Here is a 25,129-nt window from a genome sequence, read left to right as displayed (position 1 = left end):
AATGGCAGAATTTAGACAAATAAGCTTCACATGCTGGAGAAAACTCCTTGATCAACTTCCACCAGCAACTTGCAAGTAAGGTTGAGCCCTTCCCTCGAAACAAAATTGGATGATTCCAAATCTGGTATCTTTCACCAACTCCCAAACTATCATTCCAGATATTGACATGGTTCAGTCTCTCTGATGTAAGTACTTGAGTTGCAACATTCAGATGGTTTGGTTATTTAATGTTTGTGAAATTGTACCGTTACGCTTCGCATCGGGCTCTGCACAAGAGGTCGTGATTTGTGCCAGCCCAGGCTGTACCAGGGCCCTCCGAAGCGAGGGAGTTGTGATAAGGAGTATCATGACTCAAACATCTCTGAACATTGCGACGCGGCTAAAACCTCTCTCCCAGGCTGTATCTCTTGGGCCACGGCCGTATACTTGGGGATTCGTATATGGGTACCCGTCCGGTGATGTTTCTCCGGTCCGGTCTCTCTGATGGCCTGTAAGGTGACTTTTGGGGGGTTTTCGGTAGTCGCCGGATTCTGTGGGTTTTCCTGGTTTCACCAGCGTTTGCGACTCCACTGACCGTATGTAACAGGATGAACCCGCCCATGGTCTCCCGGATTTTGGTGGAGCGTAGTATTTGCGTCGAATCAGGTTCTCCTAGAAGTCTTTTACGTATCCATCTCCAAAGCCTTTTCAAAATCACGTCCCTCATGAACCCTGCAAAGCTTTGTCAATTCCTGTTTTTAAGCTTGTGGTCCCTCTTCTCAATCATTTTTAGTTGCATTGCGTCTTTCAATGGTGAAAGGACTATCACAACTGTAGAGAATCCGACAGGGGGGTTCGTGTCATCATTTTTTGTTCCTAATAAGAAAAGAGGGAAATTGGGTGGTCAACCAAACAAGCTCATCAAAAACAATATCCATCACCACCGCCAGACAACAGGCAGCTCGGTTAGAAAGCCCGAAATAGAATTATTGAAGGGCCCTCATAGTGACACCCACCCAAACCAGATACAAACACCATCTTACAACGGAATTGCCCATGATCAATTGAGAAGATTACCAATACCAACTGCTGGAACAGACCTTACCCTTTCATTCCACCGACGGCCATTACCAGAGGGCTGTCTGTCGTTTACATCAGATGAAGGAAAAGATCTTTTTCGTTCTGCATTGGCGGAAGGTCATCTTGAATCATACTTCCCGCTGGCTTCCCAACTTGTCACTCAGAATGAACCTGCGTTTTGTGGTCTGGCTACGCTCTGTACGGTCTTGAATGCACTAGGCGTGGATCCAAAGCGGGTCTGGAAACATCCTTGGAGGTGGTATGATCAAGAGATGTTAGAGAGTTGGCAGTCACTTGAATCGATCCGCAAGAACGGGGTCACCCTTGCGCAATTCAACCGTATGGCTCGTCGTAACGGGCTCACCTTCACCAGCCAGTCACCGCCAATTGGAGCTCCAGAGGATGACCCAGAAGGATACCAAACCGGCCTGCAAGAGTTCCGTTCGCAAGTTGCTGAGATAACTGCTCAATCATCTGCCTTCCTCGTCGTATCTTTCTGTCGGGAGAGCTTAGGTCAGACAGGGACCGGGCACTTCAGTCCGGTTGCTGGCTACTCACCTAAGGAGAATCGAGTGCTGGTGTTGGACGTCGCAAGATTTAAATATCCAAGTTATTGGGTCGATTTGGAGGTTCTTTACAAGTCGATGATCCCAGTCGACCCGGTCAGTCAACGTCCGCGTGGGTATACGATCTTGAGCTATTCGCCCTCTCCAGAGAAAGCCAACTGTCTGACCTGCAATCCGAACCTGCAATCCTAACCTGCTTTCGATCACCTAAATCAACAATCAACCTCATCGAATAAAAAGTACTGTCTATCTGTCTTTAACAAATTCTCATTAAGCATGGCCCCAGCCCAAAAATTTAGACCAGAACATGTCCCTTAGATTTTTCTAATTAATTCCAGGTCAATATGTTGCTTGATTCGGACCATTTGCCCACGTATAATTTCTGAGAGTTTTCTATTTCACCTGTTAACACTTATGACAACTATTGCTCTATAACTAAAGCCATTTTTGTCCATCTGCTTTCCTGTCTCTTTGGGATTTATATCTTTGATGACGTGCCTCTTTTGTTTGTTCCTCTTTTTTCTGCACAAAACATGGAAAGGAGAATGGACTTACAATGAAATGAGATCTCATGAGGATAGTGCTTAAGTATAACTTTCAGCTAAGAAAGCAGATAATCATTGTCAAATTTGATCGCTCCCAACTATTGAGCCGGCCTTGGAGGATGTAGCTGTAGGAGGAAAGCAGCCAGCTTAGTCCGTTGGCCAAAAGAAATTCATGAGAAGCTGCTTGAGAGCACAGGTAGTTTTAGCGTTGGCAGGATCATAGGATAGTTTTTGTGGTGAGCTGGATGATTTATGGGACGGACGGGGGATGTGAACCAAGCAGGTGTTGTTTCCTGGACACCCCCGGGGTTGACCGTGTGAGTGAGCTACTGGCGATAAGAAGTGGCTTTCGTCATCCACCAAGGTCCAAAACCCACCACCACCAACCCATCTCTCTTCTTGACCATCCCCCACTCGTCTGTTGACCACCACCCCCATCCACCATGCCATCCCAGCCCTCATCCCACAACAACAACAGCCGCCATCCATCTGACCAGCAGCCCAGACAGTCCTCGTCGGCCACCCTCCCAGCCACATCGATCGCCTCCTCCGCCTCTGTATTTAGTCGAATGCCCTTAGAAGACGTTCTTGAAGATCTTGCCTCCCGATTCATCCTTAACCTACCCATCGTCGAACTCTCCCAAATCGAACGAGTCTGCTTTCAGGTCGAACAGGCTCATTGGTTCTACGAAGACTTCGTCAGACCCAACAGCCTGCTCAACCTACCCTCCTACCATCTCAAAACCTTCACCGGCCTCTTCTTCGAAAAATGCGACTTCCTCACCGTCGACGGAGCCCCTCTGGCCGGCTGGGATCCGTACGCATCCACTCATTGATCATCAGCATCAGTCGAAGAGCTGCAAGCTGTCTAACCTTCTTCATGATTCCCCTCCCACAGGAAGACGGCTTACGAAAAGTTCATGAGATATAAGGAAAGGGTGCCCGTATGTGGGGCAATCATGTTCAACGAAGACGCCACCCAAGTCTTGCTTGTTCGTGGATTCAAATCCAACTCATCCTGGTCCTTCCCTCGTGGGAAGATCAACGAGAACGAACTGCCGAAAGATTGTGCAGTTCGAGAAGTGCTAGAGGAGACCGGCTTCAACATCGAGCCTTATCTCTCCCTCCCCTCATCCTGGAGTGACGACAGCAAACTATCCGCTATCCGCAAGACTCGCCCCACCAATCCCACGCCCAACGGCTCAACCAATCAATCACACAAAGCCCACCACCAGAACTGCACACTTCACTCGGAGGGTGATGATCATTTTATCGAAATCACCATTCGTGAACAGAGATTACGCATGTACCTAGTCACCGGAATACCAAACGATACTAAATTTGCTACCCAAACCAGACAGGAAATCGGCGTAAGCTCGTAGATTGCTAGGGATTCATACAAATCCATGCATACTAAAGCTTCTCATCATCTTCCAGCGAATAGCCTGGTTCCCCCTCTCCGACCTGCCTACGTTCAGCGCTTCTAACAGCACGCTTGGCAGCAAACAACTCTCCAAGATGATCAATGTCTCATGCCCGAGTACGGTTGAATCACAGCGTGCCCATGCCAAGTTTTACATGGTAGTGCCCTTTGTCAAGTAAGCAATCATGACACTCTTCACTCTTCGCTTTCAAGACTTGTTTCACCACTGACCGCCGATGATGTTGGGGTATATAGTGACATGCGCACATGGCTTTCCAATAACCATTTATTGACACCCATCGGCCAGCCTGCGCGCGAGCACCACCAAGTCTATGTCCAGACGCCTCATCTGCCCAACAACCAAGGCTATTCGGCTAACTCAGTCGGTCATCCACAGAGCCACCACCACCACCACACCCGATTCGAAAACGAAGCGGCAGCTGTGCATGAGCGTGTCAGTCGACTCCAGGCGTTTGACTTCTTCCAGGACGAGCCTGCGTCGTCAGCCGACCATCTGCCGCAAGATAATTGCATGAACTCCGCATCAAACAACACCCGCAAAAAGAACAGACGTAAACAGCCGCAACAGGCGTCCAACAAGCCGACCCGGGACGCCCGCCACAATCAGCAGCAGCAGCAACGTCTAACGGACAATCTTTCATACCATTCGGACCCCCAAACGAGCACCGATGACGACGAACTCAAAGTTCCTAATGATACCCCTTGGAGCGACCTGGCCGAGGGGACCCGGGCCCTCCAGAACTTCTTCTTCGGCTCCCGCAACGACGAGCTCGAGGGCCCAAACGACCCCTACGAACTCCTCGCTAACGCTCATCATCCGATCTTGGACATCCATCTCCGCCACGACCCGCCCAGCAATCCCGTGCCGCCTCTTCTTACCTCTCAGCTCCATGCTGCTGATCGTTGCAGCCGAGGCATAGCTCCTGTATAGCTCAGATGAACCTCAGGAGCCCTCGTGAAACCATGACCCACTTCCTCCTCGCGACCGGAGCGGACTAATCCCGGAGCTAGCGTGTCACAGTTTATTTCCCAGTCATTCTTTCGCCCCCGCGGCGTTGCATGCAGTTCATTTCTTCTCTTTAGCCCAGCTTCTGTCTACTTGGGAACAATATCCCTTGATGTAGGGTTTCTTCTCCCCAGTGCATCCCCGTCTTTTCTCTTCCTGAAATCCAGAGGCTTTCCTCCATCTCAGCCCGTCACCTACACACCAGACCTCACGATATTCTGCCGAGCCCCGCTGCATACCCCTGATCGCCTTGTCCATTCACACACAATTTCCCTTTTTATTTTGGTGCTGTTTTTCTTGCTGTTTGATTGTCCCCACACTCTGCACTCACTCTGTATCCGCTGTGCCAGCCTCTTTTCGCGGCTGGTCGCCCCACTTGACACTGTTGTTTCTTTTTCTCGTTTTGGCTTGCTCGAGCTTTTATCGTTCATTGAGGGAGAAAGTACATACCATGCTGGCGGTCTTGTTTTTGTTGTCAACTGATACATCATACACCCATGTGAAATTAACCACTCAATGTGAATGTTGTACTGAATAGTTACATCAAAAATGGCTTATATTAAAACTTCCACTATGTATCACCCTCCTGGGCATGTTTTTTTTTTTTTGCGGAGGAACTAACCTGAACTAACCCCCCTCAGACAGGGGACCTCACTCACACAGTCAGTCGTATTGAGGCACAAAAGCAAGGGTGGAGAAAAAATGCAGGGTTAGCAGTGGCTCATGGGAAATTACAAGCCAACTTAGCTCAGTCCCCTGCAGGACAGCGTGAGAGGGACTTGGTTAAGTGAGAGTTACAAGGGGGTTACAAAGTTTTATCTGGCCCCTCATTTTCAGCTGCTGTAGACAATAGATGGTACTCTATTGGGGTGCTTGCCGCGGTCCTGGACTCCTGAACTTACCAAAACCAATTTGCCTCTTACACTTTGGGACTCAGATCCAAACTTGGGACACCATTGCTTTAGACTCAAAGCAATAGACATCACAACAGAATTATCGTGGCACCGTTGCAATCAAGTGTCTCCTTTTCAAAACAGATTAGGAGCTCAGATACAGAAGAAAATTGAATGGATTTGTGCAATAAATCCGCCTTCCTTGATCTTTAAGATCATGTGGGTAAAAAAAGGGGGTCCTCAACAAGTTTAGATCAACAGGCGTCCGTTGAACGCCTTTGGATCTGCGAACTTGTGATTGTAACAAAGGGTATGCCAAGCTAGACCAGCAAGACGACGTTTTGTTGATTGGCAATCCAGATGTTATCGGACACAGCTAATACCTTTCCCCGAAACGGATGGAATAGGCTTATCTGTGTGCATCGCTTCGACGATTGGTGATCGCCAGATGTTGGAGTTATCTGAAGAAAGAAATGACCGGCCTGGAACCTCGCAATGTCCAAAAGGATCCTGGGCCAAGAAAGTTTTGTGTGGCTCATATCGAAAGTCTTCGCGCGCAGGCCCCCCCGCTCAGGTTGAAGATTGCGGCCTCAGCTCTGACCTGTGAAGTTCTATGCTCAGTTCGACTGTCGACATCCTACGCGCACATCGAAGATTGGTATCAGAGGAGTTGCTTTCATCTTGTTTCCAAACTTTGTAATTTGGTTTAGTCTCCATCATTTTATAATAGTCTGTAAGGGCCATTGGGGAATAGAAATTTCATTCTCGCTGCATGTCAGCTTGAAGAGATCAGGACTGTCAGCAAAAAAAAAAAAAAAAAACGAACCCAGCATCGGAGGGAAGCACTAATCCAGCGTCTTTAATCGACTCTTCTCAAAACCAGCGCCATGGATGATCTGATGTCCGCTTGGCTCTGAGTTTGCAAATTGTAAATATTCAGTTCTTTCGGCGAGTTTTCCGGCCTTACCCTCAAGATGAATGGATGAGCCCACTGAGAATTTTGATTATTATTAGACGTGGTGCCACATCACCGAGTTGGCTGGATACTTTTTTCACCACTCTCAGCTATTATTTCATCCTCATAAGAATCAAGGTGATTGACCCCGTAAAAGTGGCATTCCAGCCAAGTGTTTGCGAATCAGCAGAACCAGAAAGAGAGAGAGATGCAAACAATACTATGAGGCTAGCCAATCCATTCACCTCAAACAGCCCAACCCCTTAGCTCAGTCGGTTTGGTTGCTCAGCTGGACGGCTTTCTAGGGGCTTTCACATGTGTTCCATCAGACACGTATTTACTACCCGGAAAGGGCATATCAGAGTCGTATGGCGTTGTGGAGGACCCGCTCTAAACTCCGTATAACGGGTCCAGTAATCACATCTGGCATTAGTTGGACAGTTTGAGAGAGGGTCCCGAATAATCTGTAAGCTTCATCGGAAATCAAATACCGCCGATCGTCAAACCCAGTTTCTCTTTTTTTGCTACTGAGCCTTCAGCGATGAGCTCCACCAAACCACTCGACTCAGGCTGTGAGGTCTCCGTGAGGATGCTGATGTTCACGATGATGATGAAGGTGTGAGTAGTATCGATAGTACATAGATTGGGTTGTCGCGAACGGGCGAGAAGAAGAAGCTTAAGGAAGGATTCCTGCTGAGGTGAGAATCCGGCCAGCAAGTAGACTTCAGCAAGTGCAGCACCGCCCAGCGACGAGTGAAAGCAGTCAAGCAACCTTCTTCGTGTCCAGCCAAGGGCAGAGCCTGGGGAGGAGACATAGGGAGACATCAACTACTCCTGCACATCGTCTACGCTTGCGTAGTGTATATTATCTCGCCACCCCGGGACCCACCATTCTACATACTCTACTTCTAGCACTACCCTACTCTAGCACTACCAAAGCTATATTCTTGCCACGAAAAATTTAGCATAGCACTATAGCACTGGGGATGTCCTTATCGCCCACCAACATGAACAACCGCCCAGAGTACGGCCCATACTCGAGATCCATCCTTCCGCCCGCACCACTCACCCTCCCCTCGATCCATGTGCTCTTCCAAATAGCTGATTCCCCAGGACCAATACCTCAACCCAGCTCACTCACCTTGCCGCCACTCCGTCTCAGCCAGCCATGCACTGATCACAGGCCCTTCCCCACGCGCAACCCATCCAGTCCATCCTCCTCCTCCTCCACCTCCACCCGTGCTTCCTCCTCTTCTACTCCCGGCTCTTCCCCTCAATCCCACGAATTCCCCAGGCCGCCGGCGAAACGCAAGCAAGTCAAGCGGGCTTGTCAAAATTGTCAAAAGGTTCATGATTTCTCTTGCTGTATATCGATCAAGTGATCTACCCAGTCCAAAACCAAACGGCGGGGAATCATTAAATGATCATTGTCAGTATACATATTTAACCGTGTTCTCTTGATCCTAGGCTTGCAAAGGATGTGCCGATACCCGACCCTGTCCGAGATGTATCATTCACGGGATCACCGAAAGCTGCGTCGACGCGCCGAGGAAATCTGATCGAAAGCACAAAGGTCTGGAGAGAGATAGTGGGTGAGTTAGTCGTCGTTTCGGATTTATCTTGTTATAGCTCGATGGGGCCTGATTTTGCTGTCTCATTGATTCGCGGCTCAAGTCTGGGTCCATGAGAAGACTATCAACCCTTTCTCCGCCCGATCCACTTGGAGTTGGATTTCTTGCGCACAAAAACGAACAATCTCGCAGCTTCTCCAGGCGGCATCCTCATTCTTCAGATCGACCACCCGAACCCTTTTCTTAAAATTTTAGTGAGGTCTTTCGAAGCGCTTGCTTTAAGATTATATACTTTTGAATACCAGCTCTGGAGTAACATACCTTTCTATTTCATTCTCAAAGAGAAAAATAAACATTTAAGTACCATTCTCCGGTTCATCCATCTAAATATCACATCCGTATTATACGTTATATATACATTTTTTTGACATTCTGTTTTATCCTGTAAATATGTACAGATTGGTCTCATCAGAAAGAAGAAGAAACAACTGTGCAAACTGTTTTCAGCTTGAATAGTTATCCTCAGTCCAACTTCATATCAATACCCACATCAAGTACTAAAAATGTATTTCCTAACTTAAGACATAATCAGTTGATCATTGCCCGAATGCAAATCGTTAGCTTGTTTGATACAAATGGGTATTTCACTGTAAAATATCAAGTATTTTGATGTCTTGATCACCGAATTTACATCTCGATAACGGTACTCAATTCCAGAACAAAGCACGCAAGTTTTGAGTGGAAATAGGGGCTATTTGACTGGAGGCGACGATATGTATTTAGGTGACACAGCGCACGAAGCAAATCGTGGCCAGGACTAACGAAAGTTTGCTTAGGACGGGGTATCATCGAAGCTCAGATGCATGCCCTCGCAAAATTATCAGAAGGTCTATTTGCCATAGAGATTGAAGATCAACAAATCGTTGATTTAGCTAGGCAAACATTTCTTGACAAATAGCGCGTCGTTTACATGGAATTTGACGTGGCCGGATTCGACTCGCTCAGTACGCTCAAGTAGAAGGCTTGCTTGGAATCGTTTGGCAAGCTGAACCGACTCAGGGGCCAGCAAATCAGGATCAGGTACGCATCCCGTGACCAAGATTGGGATCAGTGGCACCAGCCCCACAATTTGTCATCTGTGGCATTAAACCTGGCTGGCCGCGCGAAGGCGAAGCGAGCCTCCGAAGGAGGGGCTTGGATTCGGGAGTCATCGCCACAATTTCTATTGGCTTGAGCATCTGTGATGCTTTGATGCGGAGTTTGTGCCTTGGCATTTTTCACCACCTTCATCACGGGCAATCCGTATGTCCTTTGAAGAGTCTCACTTTGATGTGCAGATGTTTTGATGTTGCTCCCAACGTCATGAAAAACCAACTGATCCTGTAGAGAAAGCAGGTTAAGGAACCCTCCTCGAGACTCCTGAGACGAGTTTAGCCAAGCTTGCCAGTGAGAGCCCCGTAGGGCCTCTTCCTTCAACGGAGCTCGCACTTTTCATGAGGCGCTTCGACGCGCCGCGCCCATGGCAGGCGAGGGTAGTTGAAGAGGGGTTTGTATCGACTCTTGTTTGGGGCTACCCGCACGGTGTCAGCCCGGGAATCCACTATGTACATATAGACTTCGGGTATCACCCGGGGCTCAGCCTGGTCTGGCAACCATCACCACTGCAACAATTTACCACCATCATCAACATCGACCATCTCCGAAACAATGGACATCCCAACAGGCCAACAGAGACCATCATCCTCCACCAAAAACACTTACTCGGATTCGGAAATCGCCAAACTACTCTTACTCGAATCTCAAACATACACTGGAAGCGATAATTCAATCCTGTAAGACACCTCATCACTCCCTCCCTACCCAGAAATCAAACCTTCATTATTCCAGTCTTGGGTGAATTATTTATACTAAAAAATCCCCACCCAAAAAGCACAGGAAAAGCATTGAAGACGAATAAAAGATTTCTCAAGTCGGTGATTCGAAACGTGAATGATCATAACAGATTACTCGAAAGGAGGTCGGAAAGTTCGCTGACTCCAACACGGACAGTAAATGAACAAGAGAGACGCAAATCTGGGCGTGAGGACGAGCGCAGAAGAAGGGATCCAGAACCAGATCGTCACAGCAGCCGTAGTCGACATTCAAGCTCGCATCATCATCACACGACATCGGGAGGGACCAGAGACTCAGGCTCTCGTGTTTCCTCGAGACCTTCCGAGCTCAGTCGCAGTCACACCCACCATAATTCTTCTTCTACCGATCGAGAAAAACGGAGAAGATCTGACAGCAATAGGGATCTCAACGAAGAGGATCATCCTGAAGAAGAGCGGAGACGTGTAGAAAAAGAGAAGAAAAGACGCACGCGCGACAGAGATAGAGAAGATATACCCCATTCATCACACTTGAGTGAAGGTTCGGCTGGAAGAGCGCGAAAGGTTGAGGGAAGGTGAGTATTCTTTTTCTCTCTACAACCACTGCGGTCTCGCTGAATAGAAATCCCGTACAGGCTCTACGATCCAGTGAATGAAGGAGGAGGGCATCAATCCCCAGCAGGGGATGTCGCCTTGCCTATAGGATCGAAGATGGACAAGTACTTTGCGGCGGGCTACGATCCGCGATTGGATGTCAATCTGGACGATATAACCAACCCTCAGACGGGAATAATTGAAGGTGGAAACTACGATGATTGGGAGATCATCCTTGCTCAAATGAAGGCTAAACGCGATGAACGAGCCAGAGAGAAGGAGCGCAAGTTGGAACTGAAGCTGCATGCTGCTCAGCGTAAACTAAGGAAGAGCGAGAAGAAGGAACACCACAGGAGCCTCAAGAGTCGTAGCAAAGGGAAGAGATCCAAGGATGCCTCGGATGATGAACTTGATGACCTTGATCGAGAGAGACGCAGACGGAAGAGAAATGAGAAGAAAAAGAAGAAGGAAAGACGGGACCATTCGGCGTCCAAAACTGATCAAGACAACATCGACGACAACGATCGAGAGAAACGTCGACGCAAGAAAGGCAAACAACGGAATTCTAAACCAGGCTCGGAGTCAGACTCTTCTTCCTCCTCATCTTCAGACAGTCATTCCAGTAGCACATCCTCCTCATCTAATGACCATTGTCGCCGTCGGCATCGCGAACCGTCTGGCAAAGACCGGTATGATACGAAGTCGGCCGGCTTGATCGCGTTCAATGGGTTCTCTAAACTTGGAACGCTTCGGGAATGGGATCGCGGGAAACCTTCACCTACATAACCCCCTTCTGATCTCTTTATTCTTGTTCTGTTTATTCTTCTTTTGCTTTCTGTTTAGTTTTGTTATCGACATTTTCTTGGATACCTGATACTCCCATTCTTTTGACGAGTTTATCATTTTGGAAATGGTGCAAATATGTAGTGCATCAAGCCTCGAACTCAGCCAAGTCCCTCCTGGGCGCGAAGCGCCTGCCTCCAAAGGAGGGACTTAGGAATGACTGAAGTTTTTTGGCCTGACAAGTTTTTTGAATTTGGCAGGGGAAAAATTGAAAACTTGAATAACTTTTTGACCGCACTAGGCAGAGTGGCATGGAAAAGATGAGAGCAAAGGCCTTCATCTTGCCTTTCTCCTCACCATTAATTTTGGTGGCCATCCTTATGCACCTTCTTTCCAAAATGGGCGTCCCAAGTCCATCATTTAGCAAATTTGTCTGGCCGCGCGGGGCCGCAAAATGCATGCCTCCGCGTGGGAAAAGACTGAGACTCCAATTCCTTGGGTTGTTTGGTGGCAACAAGTTGCTTAAAAAATATAAGAAAAATTCTACAACGTAGCTGAGCTTCTGGGCTACTCATTACATGTTATGCAAATTTTTTTGGACAAGTTTTGCCAAAGGGGAGTACACTCCTCTCAATGACCGGAAAAATCCAGTTCTCAATGAACACTCTGTTCTGGTCATCAAGGGGAGTACACTCCTCTCAATGACCGTGACAATCCCATCATCAAGGAGAGTACACTCCTCTTGATGAATGGAATATTCCAGTCATTGAATTTGAGGGGAGGATGTACTTCTCTCAATGAAAGCTATGTTCCGGTCATCAAGGGGAGTACACTTCTCTCAATAAGCAGAACAGACCAACCATCCAGGGGATTATTTACTCCTCCTGATGAACAGGACAAACCAGCCATTGATATACTCTTGATGACCGGTTTGCTCCGTTCATCAAGAGGAGTAAAAGCTGCCCCAATCTCTGGAACAACATGGCCATTGAGGTGAGTTTGTACTTCTCTTGATGTCTGGAAGAAACTGACATGCTCCTCTCAATGGCCACAACAGACTGGCCATTTATAACTTGGTGAGTGGCTGTTACAACTTACCAGCCAACACAAGAGCTGGCCCCTCTTGATGGCAGGCTTTTTTTGGACATCAAGAGGCAAGTATTGCTCCCTCCTCCTTTATGTTCTTTCTTCTCATTGGGGCAGTGGTTGGGTGTCAAGTGTGGTTACTTGTAGTTAATGAAATTCACAATGGTCATCAAGATGCTGCATGGCGCAGTCAACATCAATTACTGTAGTGTTTGAATGCTGTGTAGACCTTCTGGTTTCATTCCCCCTGCAGGTTGTCATACAGACTTCAACTGGTGCCCTGTTGCAAGGGTACCCAAAATATTTTTCCTGCTTTAAGACCTAAGCTCCATACTACATGGTTGTTGGCCCAAAGTCTTGATGTGAGATCATGTGGTTTCAAGCATGACTCTTACAAACACATGATCTTCTTTTAAGCTCCTAAAAAATAACAGTTGATCTATTTCCACTTATTGGATTTTTTGCGTGCTTGTTGTAAATCTTTGGAGTCCCAATTTTCTTTTTGGTTCAGTTGTGTGTGAGCTTAAAATTTTCCCAGATGTAATACAAAAACTGAGGCTGCAAAATGTCTGCTGTGAATTCAGCAGCCAACAATCTGCTTATTAACTTTATGACCTCAGAACCTGAAGCTCTGTTGCTGACCAAGCTAATTTGGCTTTGAAATTAATAAATTTCCAAGGAACAAAGCCAACAGGCAGCACTCCAGTACATAAAAAAACCAGCAGCGGTCATCATTTCTAAATTTGAACTGTCCTAACAAAGCCAAGAGTGCACCAGCTACACCAATGGCATTAGTATGGCCTGAAGTAGCAAAATTCTGATTTGACTTAATGTAGTGTAGAGAATTTCTGCTTGATCTGTGCTAGTGCTACGTGCACAGGCCACAAAATAACAAGAGCTCCCACTAAGCTGCGCTTCAAAGTTATTCAGCCTTTTTTTCACTAAATACACCAGGGGGGAATCTGTGGCACTTCCTACAGAGTGCCATACCTTCATTCCATCAGAACCAGGGACTGAATTCATGCTAGAGTTAACCATTACTCTTGTGTAACTTTTTACGCTATCCCAACAATAACTGTAGCCCAATTTATGAACAACTGACACCAGTAAAAAAAGGAGTCAGTTGATGGCAAGTGACATGATTCAGCTTTGCTTTCGGCTCCAACACTTCTCCAATGCTGCTCCTCTCCACCAGCACATCTAGGGCTCACATGACAGGTTTCAGGAGCAAAGCACTCAATGTGAAAAAACAAGATGATGCTCAGCTTTTTCCCTGGCCCAGGTGATGCTCAGCTTTTACCCTGGCTCAGCTGATGCTCAGCTTTTGCCCCGGTCCAGCTGATGCTCAGCTTTGGCACTGGCCACCTGATGATCATCTTTGGCCCTGGCACAGCTGATGCTCAGCCTTGGCCATTGCTCAGCTGATGCTCAGCCTTGGCCATGGCTCAGCTGATGCTCAGCTTTGGCCCCAGCCTAGATCATTTTTGTCTCTGGTCCTTTCCAAGCTGATGCCCATCTTTTTCCCTGGCCTGGCTCAGCTGATACTCAGCAAGCTGAGCATCAGCTGGCTAGCTGGCCCAGGACTGGGTCAAAGCTGAGAATCAGCTGAGCCAAAAGAAAAGGCTGAGCAATGACTGGTACAAAGCTGAGCATCAGCTGCGCCAGGAATAGTAAAAAGCTGAGCATCAGCTGGGCATGGAATGGTCAAAGGCTTTATTCCAATGCTGAGAGGGAGCTGCGTGAAAAAGCTGAGTATGACCTGGGCAAAAAAGCTGAGTATGAGCAACACTGGGTAGTTACGCTACCAGTAATGGTAGCGTAACGGTAATGTAACAATTTTTTTTGCATTATCATTACGGTTATCCGTAATTGAGAATTTTCACGTTATAATTATCTGTTTGCACTGATTTTTTGTTTAAATTACGTTAACCTGTGGGCAGGCAGAGATTTTTTTCCCACCATTACATTACTGAAGTCAAGGAAAAAATGGAATTACTAGTAATATAACGGATAATGTAATTAAAAGCAATGTGTTATTATTATTTTGAGGGGAGGATTGCCTTCAACGCCTTCCCGGCCTCCGCAAATTCACCAGTCAAAGGGACATCCTTGCAAAGCCACATAAGGCTACTAACGCAGTGCAACATGGTTGAGGGGAGTAGGCTCCCGCGGCAACTGCTACAAACATCCAAAGCTGCTGAGAATAATCTCTTGACAGCGCAAGAGCTCCCACTTTCAGACAAATCTTGCCAGATTAGGGCTGTTTCATCCCTGGATAATGTGATATCACATTATCCAGGGGTGGAGCACTGTACATTACATGTTTCAATGTGATAACACATTATCCAGGGGAAGAGCGCCGTACAACATCTGCTTCATGGAGATAGTGCATTATCCTGGAAAAATATCACTACGTTATCTGTGTTGGCAGGCAAAAAAAAACGGTTCAATTACATTATGGGTGCCGCAAGAAATAGAGAATTACTGATAGCAGTAACGTAGCCTGGCAGTCACTGAAACCACTGCGTTACTGAGATAATGTGGATAACATAGGGTAACGTAATTACCCAGTGTTGGTATGAGCTGGGTATCAAAGCTGAGCCTCAGCTGGACAGAACTGAGGATCAGTTGGGCTCATCAAAAACTGAACAGAACCTTCTTGGTAAATTTTGGAAGTTGAGGAGATGGTTGGGAAATTGGGGTAGATAGCAGATAGATATTGGATAGATGGTGGGTAGCTGGCTGGAGCTGGCATGATGTCACTTGTCATCAACTGACTATTTTATTTTACTGGTGTGATCTGTTGATCAGATGTTGAATTAGTGATCAGTTGGAGAGGATCATGTCTTTATGTCATGAAGATGCCCATTTCTATCCAATGATGAGATCTATTCTGGGCCAACTTTTGTAAAATGTGAGTGTGCTTGATTCATGATCAAACCAAAAAATAGGTGCATTAAAAACTCCTCTGTAAAATACAGTAGCTACATTTGCGGATGGCATAGACCTGTAGGGAATTTTGGGAGGTCTGGATTGATACAGCCTGTTTATTCATAATTTTGTCCGTGTCCAAGGGGTTTTCTGATTTTTCCTGATTTTCTCCAGTGTAGATACTCCATATTTCTATATTTTCAATCACCTACAAAATCAAAATACTGTTTGGCCGCAATTGGCTTTGGCCTCTTTTCCAGCAATCAGCTTGCCTACATACATAGTTCTATTGCTCCAATCCCACCTGCCCATCAGGATTGTTGCCATTACTGTATTCTTGTCCCCTTCTGGTCTCTCTTCACCCCCCAACAAAGCTGATCTCATCTGTTCCAGAGGTCCTTGTATCAATGCGGCAGGTGAGCTGAGATGCACAACCCTGTTGAGCATCAGTCCCTGTGGGGATTTTGCCAGGTTTTTCACCACTGGAGGTGGCTGCCCGCAAGAAAGGTGATCTTGACATTGGAAAAGGGTCAACTTGCCAATCAAGCATGTCCTCATGGTGCCTCTGAGCGCTGAACCAATGGTTAGCAAGATCTAAGTGCTCAAGAGCTTATGAAAATTACAAGGCAGTTGGTCCGGATACATGGAGTACTTGGTGCTGTTGGCAGAGTGGATGGGGCTGTAGAAGCGCTTGCTGAGCTCCTCAGAGGCTGAAATGCTTGGAAAAGTCCTGGCCTTCCTCCAAGCCTCCTTGCCCCAACCTTGTTCAGAATGCATGTCCCAAGCAACACGCTTGTCCTGCTTCGCCCCAATCAACCGCGTACACGGAGTATTTGGTGCTGTTAACAGAGCTGATGGGGATGTGGAAGCGCTTGCCAGGCTCCTTAGAGGCCAATAGGCTTGGAAAATTCCTGGCCTTCCTCCACACCACCTCGCCCCCTCTACAAGAGCACATCTAGCTTGTAGGCAGGAGGGGAGTTGAGGAGTTGGCAAATGCTGTCTGATGTCCACTGTGATGTCCACGCGAGTGTCAGGGTGGAAAAACATCACACAGCAGCACGGGGGGCTTTGGGAAAGACTCCCCCAAGACCCCTGAGGCACATTTTGTGGGGTCACTAGGGGTGCTTCTTCTGGAACCTGTGCTGGACATTGGGCCCATCCAGGAGTAAGTCACAAAATCAACACTCTCCCCCTGAAATATAAACACATGGGATCTGAGAATGTTTCTGAGAATCAGATCTCCCTTGACCTCTGATACACAAGTTTAAGTAAAAATGCTGCCTGGGGGCGTGATCAGATTGCATGTGATGACCTTTCCTCTCAAAATCAAAATTTCTGCAAAGGTAAGGTCAAAGGAGATTTTTCCCAATCACAAAGGGACCAGGCAATAAAGGCACAACCCTCTTGCCAAAGATGCAAAAGAGGTTGTGTTTTTGTGTTCCCCACCCCAATCATTGCTCCCACCATGTTAAATGCTTGTGTGGCACAAAGCTGGCGCATGGTTATCTTTGCATTTGGTGGATGTTGCTTGTAGGGTAGATGATTCTTATCAATTCCAAATAACTTCCATTGAGCAAGTTGCACCAAGTATGGTGAGCCCTACAGCTGATTGGGTAATTCCTGTTTGCTCATATGTCCCATGTGAGATCTCCCTTTCAAAAGACAAACTCATAATGATGGTAATGTGAATGAATGGACATTGGTAGGTTGGATTCCCATCTTGAATTCCAGAATGCCAGAAAATACACAGATCTTCACCATTGAACTACCAATGAAAACTTTGACATCATTAGCCCTTTTGTGATTTCCAAAGTGGTCTGGAATTGAGCAAAAAATGTGAGGTACTCTAGATGAACAATTCTTCAGGCATTAGTTACACATGCACAAGCAGTTGAATTCATGAGAGGTTACTGAACAAAAATTATGGTATGGAAATCTGTGGGAAGTGCCACAGATTCCCCCCTGGTCATATGCTTTAGATTACCACAAAGCAGCTTAGAAGCTCTAACACTAGACTCACAGGTGGCTATGCTATCACTACATGCCTCTGTAGCATAGTGTAGTGTAGAGGCCCAGTGGTGATACAATAAAAGATTCTAGATATTTCTGTGTTGGACTAGGAAATAAGATATAGGTGTATTGTCTTTTTTATTGGATAGAATACACCCATGTCAAGTTCTTGTGTATTGGCAAATCAATACAATACCAATGATTTGTCCAATATTTTGTTGTGTTGTGTCAGTTTTACATTTGATTTCTAGTATAATCTGAATAACAATTTTATATTTATGGTGTTCAAAGTTGGTTTGCATAATTTTATGCATGCATAAATCATAAAATCATAAAAATATTTTGGTGAGGAAATTTTGTATTACATAATCAGACAGTCATATCCCCTGCAAAAAAGATTTTATGATTTTATGATTTATGCATGCATAAAATTATGCAAACCAACTTTGAACACCATAATTGTAACAGCACCCAAAAAATGGAGAATTGTTTACTAATGGTAGCACACTGCAGTTACTGGTAACAGGAATGGTAACACATCAAAATCAATATGTTACCAGTACAATACTGGCCCAGTGTTGAATATTGAACCTTGGACTTGTTGGACTTTCAGGCCGGGATAGTGATGGTTTTGGAGGGCAAAATTGCACTTTCTTTTTCAAGATGATCATCCTCATCAGATACAACAACATAGAAATACAATGTTGCATCAGGTGTGCCATGGATTAAACTTCAAAAGAGAAAGAAGAAAAGGTATCTGTACACACATTGAGACATTGGCATGGTACATCACTACTCCATCAACCTGCCAGTTATCTAACTCTCATGGTGAGCAGAATGCCATTCAGTCAAAGGTTCAAATATGCGGGGTTATCATCATCATGGGAGAATTTCTGATAAGTGTTTCTCTTGGGCAAAGCCTCAGGGAAGGAGGATTTTGACTGAACCAAGTCCCTCACGTTGCCTTTGACAGCTGGTTGTTCTTGCACACACTCACCATTCACCATGCTTCTTTAGAATCCCTTTATCCATTTACCAGGCAACACCTTGACACCCAGCACTGCAAGAAAAAGTCAAGCAACTGCTAGCAGTTGACATGCGGGTTACTGCTGTGGAACTGCTGTTCTAGCTCCACCCTAACACACATAAGCTTCTTCTGCACAGTCACTGTGCATCGAGGCTTGGTCAAAAGTAAGCCTTGACAAAGGCTTGTGTAATACCACAAGCTTGCCTGGAGTTCTTGCACAGTTGCTTGACTTTTTCTTGCAGTGCAGGGGGCAGGAATCCATCACCACCTCACCTTTATGGATTGCCAGTACCTATGCGGCGAAATCTTACGAGTTACATAGCAAATCCGAAAAGTAGAAGTTTCAAGGGATACTAATTGGAGCACAGTTTGGCCAAATGTAAGACACAAATCCAATGTACATGATAGTACAAATAATACGTGTGAAAGTTTGGGCTATATGATATAGATATATAATTAGAACATACATATTGCAATAGAAACGTTTAAGTGTAAGTGATCATGAAAGAAAGAATCGAAAAATCGCCTCTGTTCGATAGTTTCGCGAATAATTTCCGAGTTGAAATGTTAGGTCGCTTAGGCGATCAAAGTCAATTCACTCTTGCGATTTCTAGCATATACGTCTTTGTATTTATCCCAGACACTGCAGATAAAGAAAACCAATATCAGATTCTTCTTTTTTACTCCAAGTATACGGGGCAAGAGATGACTGACGCGGTAAGTTCAGCGATATATTCTTTCTGAACCTTTTCAATTTCTTCGAGTCCAGGGTTTTTATTTTGTTCTACACGAATAGGCTTGCCAACTGAACCAGCAAGTAGAAACCATCAATGTCAGAACTGGGTTGAGAGGATATAAAAGCGGAAAGGGCACTTGGGAGCAACTAACCTACTGAAACGATCGGATGTCGGTAGGGAAGCAGGCCAAGAGAGTCTGGTAGACGTAAAATTCAAACTGAGCCCTATATCACAAGATCAGCCTTGATTTGAGAGTGAAAAACTAACAGTTGAAGATGCCTCGGCCATGGAAAATGGCTGTCAAAAAATCGGTCATCCGTCAATCCCTTGATTCGATTACAATGGGCATCGAAACCACTAAATTAGTCTTGGGAGACGTTTCAAATTACTGACGCAATGTGAAGCCAAAGACAGATTGAAACCGTTTTTGAAGAGAGTAAAGTGCGGTGCCTTTGGAGTTTGATAATTGAGCGTAAATCTTCATTTCCATTTTGTATTTTTCGGACAAAGACATTTGTAATCAGTTAACAAACAAGGTGGTATGATTGAATCACCACGCACATCATTTTCTCCAAAGGAGAACACAGGCACGAGATCGGCTCTAATGTATGAACCAACACAATCAGGGAAAGTTGGTCAGAGTCCCTCCGTTGAATGAAATTGATGAGCGCGAATGCAAGTCGTCAAGAGCAATGACACTTACCCCTCCCGGATGGCCAATTTAATGAAGCCCAGCCTTCGTTTCAGAGTTAGATCAGCGGTCCCTGGATGAGCAGACAAACTTTCCGCAGCTCCACCAACAACGATAACCAGACAATTACCTTCTCCCTTATTGTTTGCCAGGTCGGCCGATCGCTTGTTTTTGGACTTGAGGATTGATATACATGATTTTATCGAAACTGAGCAGATTCCAAGACTGAGGATGAGGTCTCGATAGAACGGGATGATGAAGTTCGTGCTCAGTGTGAGAAGATGAGGATTGAGGCCAGGAAATTTTTCGGAAAATCCAGTTGCTGATCAGATTGAAAGGAGGAGTGTAAGGCGCGTTTAAATGTTAGGATAGTTCTGCCCTTCTCTCTGTTAAGGCGATCATGTCATTGTAAAGAGACCGAACCTTCCGTTCCGAAGTTGGCCACCGCCCCCCTTTTTAGCAACAATAGTAGAGAAGGTTTATCACAGTTTGTTTAATTCCTTCAACAAGGTCCACCATCAAGACTTACATTCCGATAATACCATGAGGATGATAGCCTGGGAGCGCGAAACAAAATCTCAACCAATGTTTATACTTTGCTGAAAATTTAAGAAGAGCCTACCAAAGACATATTTGCGATCACTGGGCAAATCAACAGTCTAGTCAAGCATAAGAAAATCAGATTACTGGCGACTAGGATTTTATCAAGTGCTGTCCTCACAGATGAATGGGCTTACTTTTATTAAACTGATTGGGAAATAAGATGCAAATAAGTTCCAAAATCTCCAGGTCCGAACAGATTGATTCAGCCGGCCTCCCTTCTCCGGAGCAGGATCTAAAACCAAGATCCAGATGACATATGGAAGTAGGATCGGCCAGGTGATCGGGTAAGACCTGTCAGAAAAAAAGAAAAGCAGAAAGCAAGGAGATAAGCAGGAGCTCGGTAATTCGTGAATGGGCGAAGTGACTTACATTAAGAAAAAGAATAAAGAAATGCAAAGCGATAGTTGAGAAGTCCATAAGAGTACTGCGGCCGTTTGGATACGCCGGTAAGGAGGCACACGAATTGGCGCCCAGCTGTTCAAGTGTTTGGAGAGGATTTTAGTCATAGTTGTTTGAGTGAGTGCTTGTGGAATCGATGATGTTGATCCACTTCAACCCTTAGCCAGTACCCCGCATGGGATAACCGGTGAATATCCCGGGATATCGGGTAAGGAACCGCGGATCACACCAGATATCCGAGACCCGAGGCTCCGAAACCTGCAGATATGGGCGGATATTTCTGGATCCTGCGCCACGGAGCCCGCCCAAACTTAACCGAAGGCCTTCCGGGAGGCACTTATGCCTTATCGGTGAAATTTGCCTTAGAGAAAGGCCAATAATCCTTACTTTTTTATGCGAAGGCCCCTCCACGGTGCCGTCTTGGTGTAATCACCCTCTACATTGACAAATACTCTGTCAATGCTTCCCTGAAATAAATGGGTGATTTGTGATCATTTGGGAGGCCCGGTATGTGCAAGCTTGGATCTTTGCCGAGAATGACAGGTCATCAAAGAGGCTTGGTTGCAAGAGCTTGAGGATCTGGGGCAAAAGAGGAGATTTCTTCAGAAGTTGTTTCAACTTGTCAGTTTATGACAATCTTTTTCTTGGTCTTCAGTTTATGACAATCTTTTTCTTGGTCTGATTTTTGTGGGATCCTTGCTGCCCCTGATCATCCCTCCTCTTGGCCACACCCACTTGCTTGCTGGTCCATTGGGGGACGACCATCGCCTGGAAACATGGTATGTGGAGACATCAAGGGCAAGGTCAAAGCCGGATAACATGTATGTTTTTAGAGATTGTTGTAGATTATTTTGACATGATAAATTCGAGACCGAAGAGTACAGAACAACAGAAAAAAAGTATGTATGTGGAGTCGGGCAGTTGAGGACAAAGAACGGGGCTCTGGTTGGGGATCGTTTTTTCGGTCTTGGGTGGTGTGCAGGAGTGAAAGAAAAGGGGGGGTGGACGAATGTTTTGAAGAGCAAAGCATTCGAATGGATGGATGGGGTGTGTATCATGCACGTGTTCGTCTGTTGGTGGGGAAAGATAATCAAAGAAAGAAGACAAAGATACGGTTGAATAAAGAGGTTGGAAAAGATAGCGGTGAGGATGAGGCGGATGACAGACAAGATGGGCAGCTCGGGAATCAAGAAGAAAGGAAAGTGAGGCGAGGAGAGAACCAAAACCAAAGATACATAGAACACTAACGATAAGGTATAAAAAAAAAGAAGAAACGGGCGGGATAGAGAGGATCAGAGCGGGTGGCCGGAGTATCCGTTGAGGTATTTGAGGATGTTGTACGGTAACTCGAACCGGTGGGAAATTCCGAGGGCGATGAACCGGGCGAGTTCGAGATGGACCATGGGGTAATAATCGACGCTACTTTTCCGGAGCGTCTGACACAACCCCAAAGAAAAACAACGGCCGGTCAGCTGCGCGGCAAGAGAAGAAGGCGTGGGGGAGAGAGGGGGAAGGACGCAACTACTAGACATCGCTCGAAGCCGCTCTCGAATAGTTCTTGGAAGATTTGCTTGGAGTCTGCTGAGCTCGCGGCGGTCTTGATGATCTGGTTCAGAAGCTTCATCAAACAGGTCTATTTGATTGATACTAGACAGTCAGTGGATGGCCTCCGAGAGTGCCTGAATGGTAGAGAGAGAGACTTACGCAGTACGACATGGCCTCGTACTCTACTCCGCCCGTCATCCCGCTCGGCACCTTCGGCGCCTCGATCGTCTCCTCGTCGATCGCTTTCAAATCCCAGAACTGGTTCTCGGCATGGCAGAAGATCCTACATTCCACGTCAAGCACAAAAAAAAAAAAGGGGGGGGGGGGGGGGGGGAGAGTAAGTGAGGAGTGTAGTGGGAGAGGGAGAGGGAGAGGCGGACCAGAAGTAGTCCATGAGGACGCCGATGAACTCGGTGACGAAGGTCTTGAAGGGCCGGACGCGATGGGTGAGGGCGACGAAGTCGACGATGTTAGCCTTTTTGAGGTCGGGTGGGCCGATGATGAGTTTCCTGAGGAGGTGGTGTGCGGAGGGGAGCGGTTCCTTCGCAGCTTGTTCGTCGTCGTGGGAGTGGGAAGGGTGGCCGGGGGAGGGCTCGAGGGTGATGGGGGCGGCCCAGTCCAGCTTGCTGGCGTCCATCGGCCGCGCCGCCAGATAGCCCTCCAGCTCGAAGACGCCCCCAATGATCTCGACCAACACTTGCCGCGTCGTCAGGTCGCCCGGCTTCTTCTCCGAGTACAGCAGTCCCGTCAGTTGGATGAACGGGTCCGGAAGCCGCGATGCTAGCGCCTTCCGGCCCGGCTGTGTCCACACATACCCCGTCAGTTGCTCTGTCTCTCTGTCGGTGCTTGGCTATCTGGGCGTGTGACTGACTTCTGTGAGTAATAGGGCTTTGAAGCATCGGAGGATCTCGTGCAAGACCTGGTCGTCATGTTGCTCCTCTCTAAGCCGGGAAGAGAATCAAAGAGTGAGCGATGAGAGGAGATTCTGGGAGAGGGATGGACTGACCTCCACTCGATTTCGACGAGCTCCTTGAGCCGCTTGAGGAGGGCGTTGTATCCGCCGAAGCCGATGAGTTCTTTGGACCATTCGGGGGGCTTGGTGCGGAGAGCGACGCGGAGTTTCTTGAGGTCTGCGGCCTGGAGCTCGCGGAAGTTGTGCGACTTGAGGTACATGGCCCACCACGCCGATCCTTCCTGCTTCGACGAGGCCTCCTCGCCCACCATCACCGCTGTTTCCCCGCGCCCGGTGACGACGGGCTCGGAGATACTCATGAGCTTCATGAGCGATGCGGAGGTGGACGACTTCAGCATCGCCGCTTTCACGGGGTGGTCGAGTCCTACCATCTTCTGTCGGACCGCATCGGTGATCTGCATCGTGTCCTGCAGGATCCTCCGAGCATCCGTTAGCCGGTGGGTTTTCGGGGAGGAGATGAATAGAGTGGCTCACGAGCAGCTTTTCGAATTCGCGGTCCACCCGCTGCTTCTCGCTCTCGATCTTCCCGTCCTGGCCGCCGACCTGGGAGAGATAGAGGTCGCGCATCGGGTTGTGAGGTTTGGAAGGACTGTTTAGGGCGGGGTGGGGAAGGAAGGGGTGTGCTGGGGGATGTGGGGAGGGGCCGAGGGAGGATGGGCGGGGGTGGCGGGCATGGGGACGGGGCGGGCTGGCGGGCGAGTGGTGGTGGGGGGTCGGCTCGGCCCGGCTGGCTCGTGCTGGTGGTGGCGGGTGGGATGTCAGCGCGGATGCACGCGGGAGAAAAGGGGGGAGCACTTACGCTCGCGGGGGGGCTCGTTCTCCTTGGCCTGGGGGCGCCCGATGGGGTGCTGGAGCAGCCCGAGCAGCGCCAGGTCCTCGAGCTCCTCCTCCTCCTGCGTGTCTCCGCGCCGCATGACGGCGGGGGCCGAGCCCTTGGCGTCGCGGACGGGCGAGGGCTGGGGCGCGGGCCGGCTGGGCGGGCAGGCCGGCTGGACGATGTCGAACTCGGTGTGGGAGCGGTGGTGGTAGATGCTGGGGGCAGCCGGGCCGAGCGGGCGGTGGCTGCGCTGGGCGGAGCGTTCCTGGCGGGCGGCGGCGAAGACGGAGGCGGCGACCGAGCGGGCGGGGGCGGCAGCGGCGGGCAGCGGCCGGGGCGGGTCGAGCGGGCTCTTCTGGGTCCAGCGCGCGCGGGCCACCTCGGGCGGGGCCTGGTGGACGCCGGTGAGCAGCTTGGCGGCGATCGTCGACAGGCTCAGCTTGGGCGGGTCGTTGCTTGCGGCCATCGCGTGGGTGGGTGGGTGGGTGGGTGGGGGTGGAGAGGGGCGGGCTGGGCGGGCGAGGAGAGGAAGAGTGGGCCAGGCGCGTCGCGACGCGTCCAGCACCCAACATTAACAAGACTGCTCAAGCCGCAGCAAGCCCAGAGCACCACATAGCCTGCACATAAACAGATCCACTCCCAAGAATTCGACTGCTGACTCCGTAAAGTGGCAGTTTGGGGAGTCAGAAGTCACATTCGTCTGGAAGTCGGAACACCTGACACTCTCCAGAGAGGCTGCATGGGAACTTTTTTCCATAACTTTGCTAGATGATGACTTGGGGTGAAAATACACAGTGTAAGGAATAATGAACCATGCTAGAAGGAAACTCATCCACAACAGATCTGGAAATAAGTGTGTCAGCCACTATGGAAAGTGCCTCCGGGACTCTGAATAGTGCCTCCACCACTATGAATAGTGCCTCCACCACTATGAATAGTGCCTCCACCACTATGAAAAGTGCCTTGGGCACCATGATAGTTTTGACAGATGATTCCCTCAAAAAGATGTGGCCCAGAAATGGG

The 25,129-nt window shown here is 47.9% G+C and overlaps 5 protein-coding genes across 5 annotated transcripts; 3 read left to right on the top strand and 2 right to left on the bottom strand.

Moving 5' to 3' along the window:
* Positions 1-1,331: 1,331 nt before the first annotated feature.
* Positions 1,332-1,817, top strand: PtA15_1A967 (uncharacterized protein; the record flags this gene model as incomplete). The annotated part of the gene is made up of 2 exons (XM_053166049.1): positions 1,332-1,500; positions 1,774-1,817. 2 exons carry the CDS (start codon positions 1,332-1,334, stop codon positions 1,815-1,817), a joined length of 213 nt encoding a protein of 70 aa, XP_053017180.1.
* Positions 1,818-2,613: 796 nt separating this feature from the next.
* PtA15_1A966 (uncharacterized protein) lies at positions 2,614-4,545 on the top strand (the record flags this gene model as incomplete). The annotated part of the gene is made up of 4 exons (XM_053166048.1): positions 2,614-2,987; positions 3,069-3,540; positions 3,608-3,768; positions 3,849-4,545. The coding sequence occupies 4 exons, from the start codon at positions 2,614-2,616 to the stop codon at positions 4,543-4,545; spliced, it is 1,704 nt and encodes a 567-aa protein (XP_053017179.1).
* A 5,201-nt stretch (positions 4,546-9,746) lies between these two features.
* Positions 9,747-11,290, top strand: PtA15_1A965 (uncharacterized protein; the record flags this gene model as incomplete). The annotated part of the gene is made up of 3 exons (XM_053166047.1): positions 9,747-9,871; positions 9,970-10,485; positions 10,546-11,290. 3 exons carry the CDS (start codon positions 9,747-9,749, stop codon positions 11,288-11,290), a joined length of 1,386 nt encoding a protein of 461 aa, XP_053017178.1.
* A 7,627-nt stretch (positions 11,291-18,917) lies between these two features.
* Positions 18,918-20,878, bottom strand: PtA15_1A964 (uncharacterized protein; the record flags this gene model as incomplete). Its single annotated transcript, XM_053166046.1, has 12 exons — positions 18,918-18,984; positions 19,056-19,146; positions 19,230-19,274; positions 19,346-19,375; positions 19,472-19,556; positions 19,640-19,679; positions 19,782-20,091; positions 20,193-20,221; positions 20,299-20,326; positions 20,392-20,428; positions 20,507-20,663; positions 20,742-20,878. 12 exons carry the CDS (start codon positions 20,876-20,878, stop codon positions 18,918-18,920), a joined length of 1,056 nt encoding a protein of 351 aa, XP_053017177.1.
* A 1,185-nt stretch (positions 20,879-22,063) lies between these two features.
* On the bottom strand, positions 22,064-24,572 carry PtA15_1A963 (uncharacterized protein; the record flags this gene model as incomplete). Its single annotated transcript, XM_053166045.1, has 9 exons — positions 22,064-22,207; positions 22,294-22,404; positions 22,476-22,599; positions 22,697-23,115; positions 23,188-23,257; positions 23,323-23,696; positions 23,764-23,977; positions 24,085-24,221; positions 24,285-24,572. The coding sequence occupies 9 exons, from the start codon at positions 24,570-24,572 to the stop codon at positions 22,064-22,066; spliced, it is 1,881 nt and encodes a 626-aa protein (XP_053017176.1).
* Between the last annotated feature and the right edge of the window lie 557 nt (positions 24,573-25,129).

Source organism: Puccinia triticina, chromosome 1A (genome assembly GCF_026914185.1).
Source record: "Puccinia triticina chromosome 1A, complete sequence".
Taxonomy (NCBI): domain Eukaryota; kingdom Fungi; phylum Basidiomycota; class Pucciniomycetes; order Pucciniales; family Pucciniaceae; genus Puccinia; species Puccinia triticina.
Note: the sequence above shows the minus strand (reverse complement) of the source record. Positions and strands in the feature narration are given on the sequence as shown.